The sequence below is a fragment of the Malaclemys terrapin genome, chromosome 16, assembly GCF_027887155.1.
Source record: "Malaclemys terrapin pileata isolate rMalTer1 chromosome 16, rMalTer1.hap1, whole genome shotgun sequence".
NCBI lineage: Eukaryota > Metazoa > Chordata > Testudines > Emydidae > Malaclemys > Malaclemys terrapin.
In genome coordinates, this window is record NC_071520.1 from 3752292 (window position 1) to 3764449 (window position 12158).

The following is a 12158-nucleotide window of genomic DNA, read 5'->3' on the forward strand; positions in this document are numbered from 1 at the left end:
TTTTTCACCCATCCCAGCCCATTCTGAAACCACTCTTTACCCAATCAGACCCCACCACCTGAGCTTATTTAAATCTTGCAAAGTTAGTTATGCAACAGGCAGAAATGATCAAAGAACCAGACAGAGACCAGACAGAAACAATAGAGAAGTAGGGACCATGAAGGCAAAACAATAAAGAAGTATAGATTTCACAACCACATCTCTTAGGTGATTCCTTTCCAGGAAGAATGCTGTCAAAGTTCTCTAAATTTCTTACGATCTGTTTCTTTTTCTGGTGATGGTGCTATTACGACAGGAACCTCCTTAACTGCCCGATATTGCACTGTTCTGATATAATTTAGAGGGAATTTGAGGATGTGACATCCTGCTTTTTAGCTTCTGGCTGCTGCTGTCCTAATATGGCTGCAGAAAAAGGTCTCAGACCTTACAGTTTCTCTCTGTGTCACAGGAGATGGTGGGATGGTGACTGAGAACGGGGAGCAGAATCCACAGCAGGAAGAGACTGAGCATGTGGAACCGCACTGGGAAGTATCACAAAGAACGAAGGGGGACGTGTCCAGGAGTCCTGAGGAGGGGCAGCAGGGAAACCAGCCAGGGGAGAAAATGGGCAAATCCATCAATTGTGAGGAAAATCTCAAGGACCTCCAGGAAACCGCAGCCCAGCAGAGAATCCTCATGGGAAAGAGGAAACACATATGCCGTGAGTGTGGGAAAAACTTCAGTAAACACTCATACCTTATTCACCATGAGCGAATCCACACGGGAGAGAGACCCTATGAATGCTGTGAGTGTGGGAAAAACTTCACTCGGCGCTCAGACCTTATTAGACACCAGAAAACCCACACATGCGAAAGCCCCTATGAATGCTGTGAGTGCGGGAAAAGCTTCATTTACTGCTCAGACCTGAGGAGACATCAGAGGATCCACAGGAGACAGAGACCCTATGAATGCTGTGAGTGCAGGAAAAGCTTCCATCAGGGGTCACACCTTATTTATCATCCGAGAATCCACCAGGGAGATAAACACCATAAAATCCTTGTCTAGGGCTGGCAAAACATATAATTTTCTTTAATATTAATGGTAATTCCCACATGTGGCCTTTAAGGCTGTTAGTGCCATTTACATCATTGTGATCTCGGCTTCCGCAGGTGAGTTGTGCAGTTCTGCTTTTTGTAGCTAATCCCTCTTCTTCGATACCTGGAATGAGACTGGAACATACTGTTAAACATTCTCTTTGTAAACACCTGGAGGATAAAAGCTTTATAAGAATAGTCAGTGTGGATTTGTCCAGAACAAATCATGCCAAACCAACCCGATATCCTACTTTGACAAGGAGATTGGCCTAGAGTATTACCGAGAAGCAGTAGATTTCCTGTATCTTCATTTTAGTACATCCTTTGACACAGTCCCACATGCCCTTCTCATAGGGAAATGGGGTCTCGATGAAATTATTATAAAGTGAGCGTACAAAACTGGTTGAAAGATCATACTCAATCTGCAGCAAGGGCGATTTAGGTTAGGTATTAGGGAAAAACTTATAAGTGCAAGGGTAGTTAAGCTCTGGAATACACTTCCAAAGGAGTTTGTGGAATCCCCATCATCGGAAGTTTTTAAGAACAGCTTAGTGAGATACCTCTTAGGGATTGTCCAGGTGTACTTGGTCCTGCCTCAGTGCACGGGCTGGATTAAATGATCTTCCAGTCCTACATTTCTGTGGTTCTATCATTCTGTAATTTTCTCCATACACTGGGGGATTTTCGTACTTTTTTCCATTACATCTGACTCGCTATATTCCCTAACTCCTCAGCATATGCTCCTCTGATATCCAACACCCCTGACACACCACATGCAGTGATATCCCCTCTCCTTCCTATTCCCTACTGAGCTGAGCCCCACCAGCCCATTTCCCTGACTGTCTCATTATCCTTGGGTCTCTGTCGGTAGGAAGCAATTCCAAGGTGATTTCCCCTTGGCTTTCCGTGATGTGGAGTTACTTTTCCATGGGTTTTAGGAATCCCTTGGAGCAGGAGTGTCTGGTCTTGTGTGTGCCAGCAGAGCGGTTAATCCCCTTATAGGCAGAGTGTCTGGCATCTTAGAGCACCAGGAGAGCTAGCCACAGGATTTTGGTGCTTTAAAACGACCATTACTTTAAAAAAGATCATGTTCTTTGTGACAAATGTCCCATTAATTCACCTGATTTTCTTTGATTCTTTCCTCTGAGCAGGGTTACCAGTTTCCAAGCCTGAGGTGATGTCCCAGCTGGAACGAGGGGAAGAGCTGTGGGTCTCAGATCTCCAGGGCTCTGAGGAAAGAGAGCTTCTGAGAAGAACCTTCCCAGGTGAGGAGTCATTAGTCCAACAATTCAAATACTGTCTGTGCCTGAAGAAAACATCTAGGATTCCCTGTCAAGCCCTTGAGAGCTCACTGAGCTCTGGATTGTCCCCAGCAGGTTTCAGCTCCTCAGGCAGATATTGGTCCTTCCTTCCCATCCTGAGCGACTCCTGGCAATAGTTCCCTTCCTAACCTCCCTTCAGCGTTGGGATGGGATGTGGAGACAGAGTTGATCCCCTACTGTCTCTCCGCTCTGAGGAAGAGTTAGCGGGATTTCATTTTCTGATATTTTCCCACACCTCTCCAGCACTTGCCCTTGGTTTCCTCTCCCCTTTTCCATTCCTGCTTCTGAGGTTTCTCTCTGTGTCGCAGGAGATGGTGGCATGGTGAGTGAGAACGGGGAGCAGAATCCACAGCAGGAAGAGACTGAGCATGTGGAACCGCACTGGGAAGTATCACAAAGAACGAAGGGGGACGTGTCCAGGAGTCCTGAGGAGAGGCAGCAGGGAAACCAGCCAGGGGAGAAAATGGGCAAATCCATCAATTGTGAGGAAAATCTCAAGGACCTCCAGGAAACCGCAGCCCAGCAGAGAATCCTCATGGGAAAGAGGAAACACATATGCCCTGAGTGTGGGAAAAACTTCAGAAGTCGCTCACACCTTATTAACCATGAGCGAATCCACACAGGAGAGAGACCCTATGAATGCTGTGAGTGTGGGAAAAACTTCATTCGACGCTCACACCTTATTAGACACCAGAGGATCCACACCGGTGAGCGACCCTATGAATGTTGTGAGTGCGAAAAAACCTTCATTTACCGCTCAGACCTGAGGAGACATCAGAGGATCCATACAGGACAGAGACCCTATGAATGCTGTGAGTGCGGGAAAAGCTTCCATCAGGGGTCACACCTTATTTATCATCAGAGAATCCACCAGGGAAATAAACACCATAAAATCCTTATTTAGGGCTGGCAAAACATATATTTTTTTCTTTAATTTTTTTGGGTACTTCCTACATGTGGCCTTTAAGGTTGTTAGTGCCATTTACATCATTGTGGTCTCAGCTCCCCCATGTGAATTGTCTGGTTCTGCTTTTTGCAGCTAGCCCTTCTTTGGGGGGATCCCCAAAGCCCCTTTCTGACAGCTGCTTCGTTCTATGGGTCGTGGGAGTGTGAGTCCATCTTACTAGGAATGTGCATCAGCCCCAGGTGGGGGGAACACGAATGACCTCAGTTAGCTGCATTGTGGTAAAATCTACCTGGGCCTTGGCTCCATTAGCATTTTTTGCAGTTAGCCAGCTTGAGGGAACTATCCGGATGGAAAATCCCAACTCTGTTTTCTGCGCTGACATGGCCCAAGTACAATAGTCTGGGTAGCTAGCACTTTTTCCCTTGACTTGTCCTAACCTTCTCCACTTTTCCTAGTCTAGACAAACCATTATCATGATGCTAAAACTTTTGTAAATAACACAACTCAATAATAATGAGAGAGTGCTGAGTGAAGCAGGTTTCAGTGGATCAGAGGAGAATGCAGTGGGAAAATCTGTGGTTCTCATTCTGAGTCATCAGATGTAACCTGCTCTAGAATCTCATTCCATCTGAAACTGAAAATGTCTTATACCTCTGTGAGCAGGGTCGGATTTCCAACTAGGCACAGCGGGCAGGTTGCCAAGTATGCAATTTCCTGCCCAATGGGCGATTTTTAGCTGTCAGTTGCCAGGGATTTTAGCAGTTGCAAGTTGCAGTATTTTGGGCTGTTTTGGTGCCCTGCTGCCACTGGCCACACTGCTCAGGAGGGAGGAGCCTCCTGATCTGTCCCGTCCCTTGCCGAGATGCCCCACACTCCGCTTGTCTCGCGTCGTGCCCCCTCCCCTTCGGTGACATTTGCAGCATGTGGAGAATTCTTGTCCGAGGGAGGCAGAATTTTTTTTTCTGCAGAAATATGCTGCAGTTCTGTCTTTTGCCCACCAGAGGCCACTGTGGTACCGGAACAGCCTGAGCTGGCTGAGGCTGACTGGTCCGGCGGGCAGCGGCTGGCAGGCGGGTGGCGGGGGGGGTCATCAGACTGCAGGATCTATGAATGTTGAGTCCTGATTTTATGCTTTGATCTCTTGGTTTTGGTCTTGTGTTTTATGACTTTGTATCGCATCTCCATCTCCTGCTACTTTGAAAGATTAAAAAGTGTGAAAATAGAATAGAAGGTTTTTCTCATGTTGCAAACCTTGCCACACAGTGTGAGACCCCTTCCACCAACGCTTATGGCAGAAGAGCCGTAAATAAACTAACTTCCAGAAATGGAAGGCACCCATATAAAAATACTGCTAAGGCATGCAGGAGTTAAATCAGGAAGGCCAAATCACACTTGGAGTTGCAGCTAGCAAGAGATGTTAAGAGTAACAAGAAGGATTTCTTCATTTATGTTAGCAACAAGAAGAAAGTCAAGGAAAGTGTGGGCCCCTTACTGAATGAGGGAGACAACCTAGTGACAGAGGATGTGGAAAAAGCTAATGTACTCAATGCTTTCTTTTGCCTCTGTCTTCTCGAACAAGGTCAGCTCCGAGACTACTGAACTGGGCAGCACAGCATGGGGAGGAGGTGACCTTCCCTCTGTGGAGAAAGAAGTGGTTTGGGACTATTTAGAAAAGCTGGACGAGCATGAGTCCATGGGGCCAGATGCACTACATCCGAGAGTGCTAAAGGAGTTGGCGGATGTGATTGCAGAGCCATTGGCCATTACCTTTGAAAACTCATGGCAATTGGGGGAGCTCCTGGATGACTGGAAAAGGTTAATGTAGTGCCCATCTTTAAAAAAGAGAAGAATGAGTATCCAGGGAACTACAGGCCAGTTAGCCTCACCTCAGTCCCTGGAATAATCTTGGAGCAGGTCCTCAAGGAATCACGGCATTTTGGGCTGTGTAAGTAGGGGCATTGCCAGCAGATCGAGGGACGTGATCATTCCCCTCTATTCAACATTGGTGAGGCCTCATCTGGAGTACTGTGTCCAGTTTTGGGCCCCACACTACAAGAAGGATTGGAAAAATTGGAAAGAGTCCAGCGGAGGGCAACAAAAATGGTTAGGGGGCTGGAGCACATGACTTATGAGGAGAGGCTGAGGGAACTGGGATTGTTTAGTCTGCAGAAGAGAAGAATGAGGGGGGATTTGATAGCTGCTTTCAACTACCTGAAAGGGGGGTCAAAGGAGGATGGATTTAGACTGTTCTCAGTGGTAGCAGATGACAGAACAAGGAGTAATGGTCTCAAGATGCAGTGGGGGAGCTCTACGTTGGATATTAGGAAAAACTTTTTCACTAGGAGGGTGGTGAAGGACTGGAATGAATTACCTAGGGAGGTGGTGGAATCTCCTTCCTTAGAGGTTTTTGAGGTCAGGCTTGACAAAGTCCTGGCTGGGATGAATTAGTTGGAGATTGGTCCTGCTTTGAGCAGGGGGTTGGACTAGATGACCTCCTGCGGTCCTTCATATCCCTGATATTCTATGATTCTATATGGGTGTAAACCACAACTTTACAGAAGGGTTCACTTTGTGGAAATTGGTGTTAAATTGGAATTAAAAGAAAGTAATATATAAGATTTTTGTTACCCGTGAGAATGAAATTAAACATGAGGTTAATTATTTGTTAATGAAGAAGGAAGAGACTAATTATGTGATGACTTTCAACTTTCCAATATAATTCTGATTTATGTTGTTTTCTTTTTATTGGTAATATAGGAAATGGTGGCTAATCCTTAAAGGGTTGTTTGATGTATTTTACTCCTTTCTGACTAAGGAATTCTGAAATAAAACTTTACTCCAAAGGTTGCGGTGATGGAATATGTGAGAGAAATGAGGTATCTGAGAATACTGATCAGTATAGACATGAATTATTTCCAAATGGAATTTATTCTGTTAAGAGGAAAACTACTCAAGAAGACTAGTTGTATATCCTTTTACCGGTTAGACTGTAAAGGTCACTTAGTTCCCCACTTCCCTTGTTAGCAAAGGAAAGTCATGACTTTTGTGATGAGATGTCCATATTTATTTATAAGAAAGATGATGGATGCATTTTTTTGCTAAAAACTTCTGCAACCAGTTATTTTTATGGGAATCTGACCCCTTTTCCTTTTGAGAAGGCCACCCATTAAATTCTGGCCATTGTCTCCTTAGGCCAGGCTATGGAGACCTCCTCAAAACTGGCCTTGCTTTTCTTTCATTTGTAACTTTGGAATCCACACTGAATGTGATTTTCAAGAACGGCTATTTTAAGAAAACTGCTGGATTAAGGGAGAATTATCCAAAATGGTGTTAGCCCAAAGTGTGCCTCATTCCAACTGGATTGGGTCATGGTGCCGGTATCCAAGGCATACTTCTCCCCCGAGATCTCACCATAAAATGGAGTAAGCTGGAATTGTCAGCCATAAAGACCAAGGTAAAGGCTGAAGTCTTTCACCTTTCAGGTCAACAAGCTGTCTAAGAAAGATCGATCTCCTCTGGGGAAGGAAGTCATGTCATCAGTGACAGGCTCGGTCAGCCTTTTCCATCTCCCTATATCTGAGAAAACCTGCTGGTGTGGAGTGCTGGGCCAGCTACCCAATCACATTGTTTCTCAACTACAGTTACTGCCTCTACTGTATGTGAGTCCAAACACTGAGAGAACTGGAGAGTTCCAACCCTTTGTCATTTTAGGTTCCTTTTTCTACTTCATTTTTATTAACGGGGAGATGTCCTGGCTTTTCTATTACGTTAGGGCAGTGGTTCTCAACTAGGGGTACACATACCCTGGGGGTACGCAGAGGTCTTCCAGGGGGTACATCAACTCATCTAGAGTTTTACCTCAGGCTACATAAAAAGCACCAGCGAAGTCAGTACAAACTAAAATTTCATACAGAGGCAACTTGTTTATACTGCTCTAGATACTGTATACTGAAATGTAAATACAATATTTATACTCCAACTGGTTTATTTTATAATTATATGGTAAAAATGAGAAAGCAAGACATTTTTCAGTAATAGTGTGCTGGGACACATTTGTATTTTTGTCTGATTTTGTAAGCCAGTAGTTTTTAAGTGAGGTGAATCTCGGGAGTACACAAGACAAATCAGACCCCTGAAAGGGGTACAGTGGTCTGGAAAGGTTGAGAGCCCCTGTATTAGGATGTGGCTCAGTGTAAAATCCACACAGGGAAGGCACCAGATTGAATAGTTCTCCAAATCCAAATAGCCCTTAAACGCTGCCCTCTGAAATGATTGAACGTGCACTCCTCATTCTGTGAAAGTCTGAAGAAACTAAACTCAGCTGTAAACTATTCAGTGAGAGCTGTTAATAAGCAGAAGTTTAAAGTCCCAGTAGAGTCTGGATCTCGGTTGGAGGGGGAGACAGAAGGGTTTAGCCAATAGGGAAATGGAAGGAAGAAGCTTTAATTGGCTGTGAGGTTGTAGCTTAAACATGAACAATCATTTGGTTTTTAGTATTCAGTTGCTTCAGTGTGAAGTTCTCTGATTGGGGCTTATAATTAAATGAACGGCTGCCTCTCTGAATTTATTGTTTTAGGATTTATAGGGGTTGATTTTCTGTTGTTTTAATATGATGACTTGATTCCAGTCTAATATCATTGCTAACTCATTGACTCACTGATGTGATCTTATTTAATTGTCTATTGGTTGACTACACAGTTGAGAAGGGAGGTGAGGAAATATGTTTTATTGGACTAACTTCTGTTGGTGCAAGACACAAGCTTTTAAGCTACTCACAGACTCATACACTTTGAGGCCAGAAGAGACCAACCTGATTATCTCGTCTGACCTCCTGCACATTGCAGGCCACAGCACCTCTCCCAACCACTCCAGTGATTCAGCCGGAGGTTATGGGCTTATTGCAGAAGTCCTCAAGTCTTGATTTAAAGACTTCAAGTTAGAGAGAATCCATCATTTGCAAACTGCAAGTGACCCGTGCCTCATGCTGCAAAGGAAGATGAAAACTCCCAGGGTCTTTGCCAATGTGACCTGGGGAAAAATTCTTTCCTGACCCCAAATATGATGATCAGTTCAACCCTGAGCCTTTGGGGGAGACCCACCAGCCAGACACCTGGGAAAGAATTTGTGGTGGTAACTCAGAGCCATGGGCGGCATGTCGCATAGGCTGGGGAAGGCTGTGCCTGGCCCCACCCACACTCCTCCCCTTCCCCCTTGGGCCTAGCCCAGGCTAGCTACTCCTCTTCAGGGAAGCAGCATGCTAGGGCTGGGGCTAGGGAGGCCGGGACTTGGGGTGGTTCACCTGCCGCCCATGCTCAGAGCCCTCCCCATCTAATTTCCCATTTCTTACCATTTCGATATTTGCTACTAGGAGTTGCAGATGGGCTACATGCCATTTCCTCTAGAACTTTATCAAGGTAATTCTTGAAACCAGTTAGGTGTTTAGCCCCCGTGGCCCCTCTTGGGAGGCTGTTCCAGAACTTCACTCCGCTGACACTTAGAAACCTTCATCTAATTTCAAGCCTAAACTTGTTGATAGCCAGTTTACATCCATTTGTTCTTGTGCCAACATTGGCCCTAAACTTAAATAACTCCTTTCCCTGCTCAGTGTTTATCCCTCTGATGTACTTAGAGAGAGTAATTGGATCTCTCCTTAGCCTTCATTTGGTTAAGTCTTGTAGGATAGGTTTTCCATTTCTTTGATCATCTTAGCAGCTCTTCTCTGTACCTGTTCCCGTTTGAATTCATCTTTCTTAAACATGGGAGACCAGAACTGCACCCACTATTCCAGATGAGGGCTCACCAGTGCCTTGTATAACGGTAATGACACTTCCCTGTCTCTACTGGAAATACCTTGCCTGATGCATCCTCTAAGATTGCATTAGACTTTTTTATGGCTGCATCACATTGGTTTGTCACAGGATGACTGAGCTGCCAATCTACCCAGGTCTTTTGCGTGCTCTGTTTCTTCCAACTGATAAATCCCCAGCTTATATCAAAAATTCTTGTTGTTAGTCCCTTGCAAATTTGCAATTTACAAGGCTGGAAGGTCCACACAACATGAATAATTGAACTGTGCCAATCACGATTGCTATTGCCACATGGACAGGGCATCCTAGAGAAACAGTTATATTAACGTTATGGGTACTGTTGAGAATGGACCACATAAGCAACACTATCCTAGTGTCAAGTTAGTGACAGGGACATGATTAACAACAGTGTGAGCGCGCTGGGATACCATCACTTTTTGATTGGGACAATGCCATGGCATGTGCACCTGGATGGATTTTGTATAAACCTGACCTCTCTGTCTCAACTGGAACCCTTGCCCTATAGCCAGGTGTATGGATTGAGGACAGCATGATGGAGAAAGCGATGGGAAACACTAAATAATAATCATTAGTGACTAACTTCTTTGTACCCATCTTCCCTTATCCATTAACCCAACTGAGACACAGAGAGCAATAGGTGCCCATTACCCAACTGATAGCTCATCACCAGCAATTTGTGGCCAACACCGTACACCCATGAATTTGCATCCTTGGAGTGTACGGTAAGTTTAGTCTTAATGGAAATTCAAATAATTCAAAGTATTGTGCTCCTGGGAATGTGTTGCTGGCCAATAAAACTAAAAAAATATTCAAAAAGAAAAGAATGTGATGCAAATGAAACAACTACTAACATAAAAAGACAAACAGAAGCCCTGGATTGTAGGCATAGAACTTGCACAGAGCTTGATTTGAGTGCAAGGTTAAACTGTAAAAAAGGCTTTGTCCTGGAGCTGGTGTTTTCGAACTATGTGAGAATACTCTGAACTGACAAGCTTGCAATGCAGATAAGGGGAGGACATAAGCGACTACTCCTTATGTGGCCTGCAAAGCGCGTGGTCCACATATGAGCTGTACAATGTCCAAACCCATTATATTCCAGAGGTATAGATGTTCGTAGTGAGGAACAATGTATACAAATTGTTAGGGTGTGACATCACCCTGTACCTGAAACCACTGCATCTGGGCCTGACAAGCCGGGCATAGAGCCATAACATGCCTAATATAGTAACGAATAATGATGTGGCATCAAACCGAGATTTTGGATCACAAAGGCCTAGATGAGGGGATCTCCCAGAATGGGACAACGGATTCTGGATAAGCTGAGTAGAAAAGGTCTCAGAGGGAATTCCAACATCCGGCTGCTGGATACATCTCTACACATACAGCCCTGCTGCAGGACTCCGTGCAAATCCATTCATCCTGCTGCCCCTGAAGGCTCCAAGTGTTTCCAGCCATCTGCAGCAAAGCGCCTTGAGCACTCAAGTGTCAAAAGCTAATGGGCAACACAGGTGCCCCTATCCTATGGGAGAGCAAGCCAAACCCTAGGGCCTCACGTTATTTCAATGCAGTATTGATATCAATAGCAGAGATATCACAAGGTGTCTGCATGGCTTGAGCTCAGATCACAGACTTTGAATCCCTGACTTCTGACCATTACACCATGGGGCTGCCTACTGCAGCATACCACTCTGAAGACCCCTCATGAAGACAACTTTGTTGGGACAGTTTGCTGCCTCAGTCACTGATTCTGAGAAACCTAAAGTCAATATAATAATCTGTGAATGAAAATCCTCCCCACAGGCCATTTCTTATCCCTATTATTACATGTCACAGAATGAAATAAGCCCCTTTACATTCCCCAAGAAGGGTACATTTTAAAGAATGCTAAAAATGCGTTTGGGATCACATACATAAGAAAGTCATTGCATTGAACGATCTACTTGATGTATTGCATGTTCTACAGAATGGTTTAAAGAAGTTGAGAGAGGTGTTTATAAATGAATGTGTTGGGCCTTTTATACACACACACACAGAGAGAGAGAGAGACTAACCAGAATTATTTGAGCGACCAACATTTCCATTTTCTCACATTATTTTAGTTCTCAAGGTTTTTCATTTACTTATTTTCTCAGAACTAGCAATGGGGGGACAGTTATCTGGAGTCAGTGGAATTACAGCCAGGAGGGAATAGGCTGTTAGCACAGCGTTAAGATGGCCCTGTGAATATCTCGTATCATTCCAGAACACTTAGTTCAACAAAATTCAAACTCTGGAAAAGGAGGCAATACAGAGGGAAGGTATATGACCACATAACCGTAACTCTGCCCTCTTGGAGCAGTTCCCTGATAGGATATGCCCACAAAGAAAGGTTTGTTTCTTTAGTAATTCCTTCCCAAACTACTTCCCAAAAGTTTGTTTAGTAACTACTTCCCAAAAGTTTGTTTCTTTAGTAATTAATTGATCCTGCCGCACCTCCCTTAAGAACAGCTGATTTTATGCATGCTAACTTAGTTTCTATACAGCTGGTGTCTGGCAGTGGAATTATTATCCCAGCACATTTAAATACTAAGCTGCTGATTCCGCGTTCTACAGTGAGCAAACTTCCCCAACCACATCAAGGGGATAGTTTTTTCTTGATCTACGTGGAAGTTAACGTCATTTGCCCAAGGTCACACAGGAGAAAATCAAGGCAAAAAAAAATTCCCAAACCTATCCCTTTGTACCCCAATTTTAAGAGACTAGAACGTGAGACTAGAGAAGTCAGACTGTGTGATTAGCTAGTTGGTACTACAGTAACCCTACAATTTGTTAGATGCAGACACAACCAACTCTATGGTTGGTAAAGTTACAGAGACTCTGAAAAAGAGCTGCACGTTACCTTTAATCAGCTGCCCTTTCAATGCATCTGAAAGCTACAAAAAAAGCAGTGATCTGAGTTAAAGGAAGGTTGCCATTTATTAGAGCCCCAGTTTCTATTGTGTGCACAAAGAAAGGTTTGAATGGGTAACAGGTAGTTTGGTAAAGCTTT

At 44.3% G+C, this 12158-nt stretch overlaps 1 protein-coding gene across 7 annotated transcripts in view; it reads left to right on the forward strand.

Annotated features, from left to right (window-relative positions):
- The window catches only part of LOC128824887 (zinc finger protein 420-like), a 31006-nt gene extending 24857 nt beyond the window's left edge, over positions 1 to 6149 (forward strand). For 6 of the 7 annotated variants that reach the window (XM_054006781.1, XM_054006786.1, XM_054006787.1 and 3 more), the window contains 3 exons: positions 449 to 952; positions 2225 to 2338; positions 2704 to 6149. In XM_054006781.1, the coding sequence (XP_053862756.1) occupies positions 449 to 952; positions 2225 to 2338; positions 2704 to 3299 (1214 nt within the window). In that variant the 3' untranslated portion in view covers positions 3300 to 6149. The remainder of the gene's footprint in view (positions 1 to 448; positions 953 to 2224; positions 2339 to 2703) is intronic. The other variant, XM_054006785.1, reaches the window with a different exon arrangement.
- The last annotated feature ends 6009 nt before the right edge of the window (positions 6150 to 12158 follow it).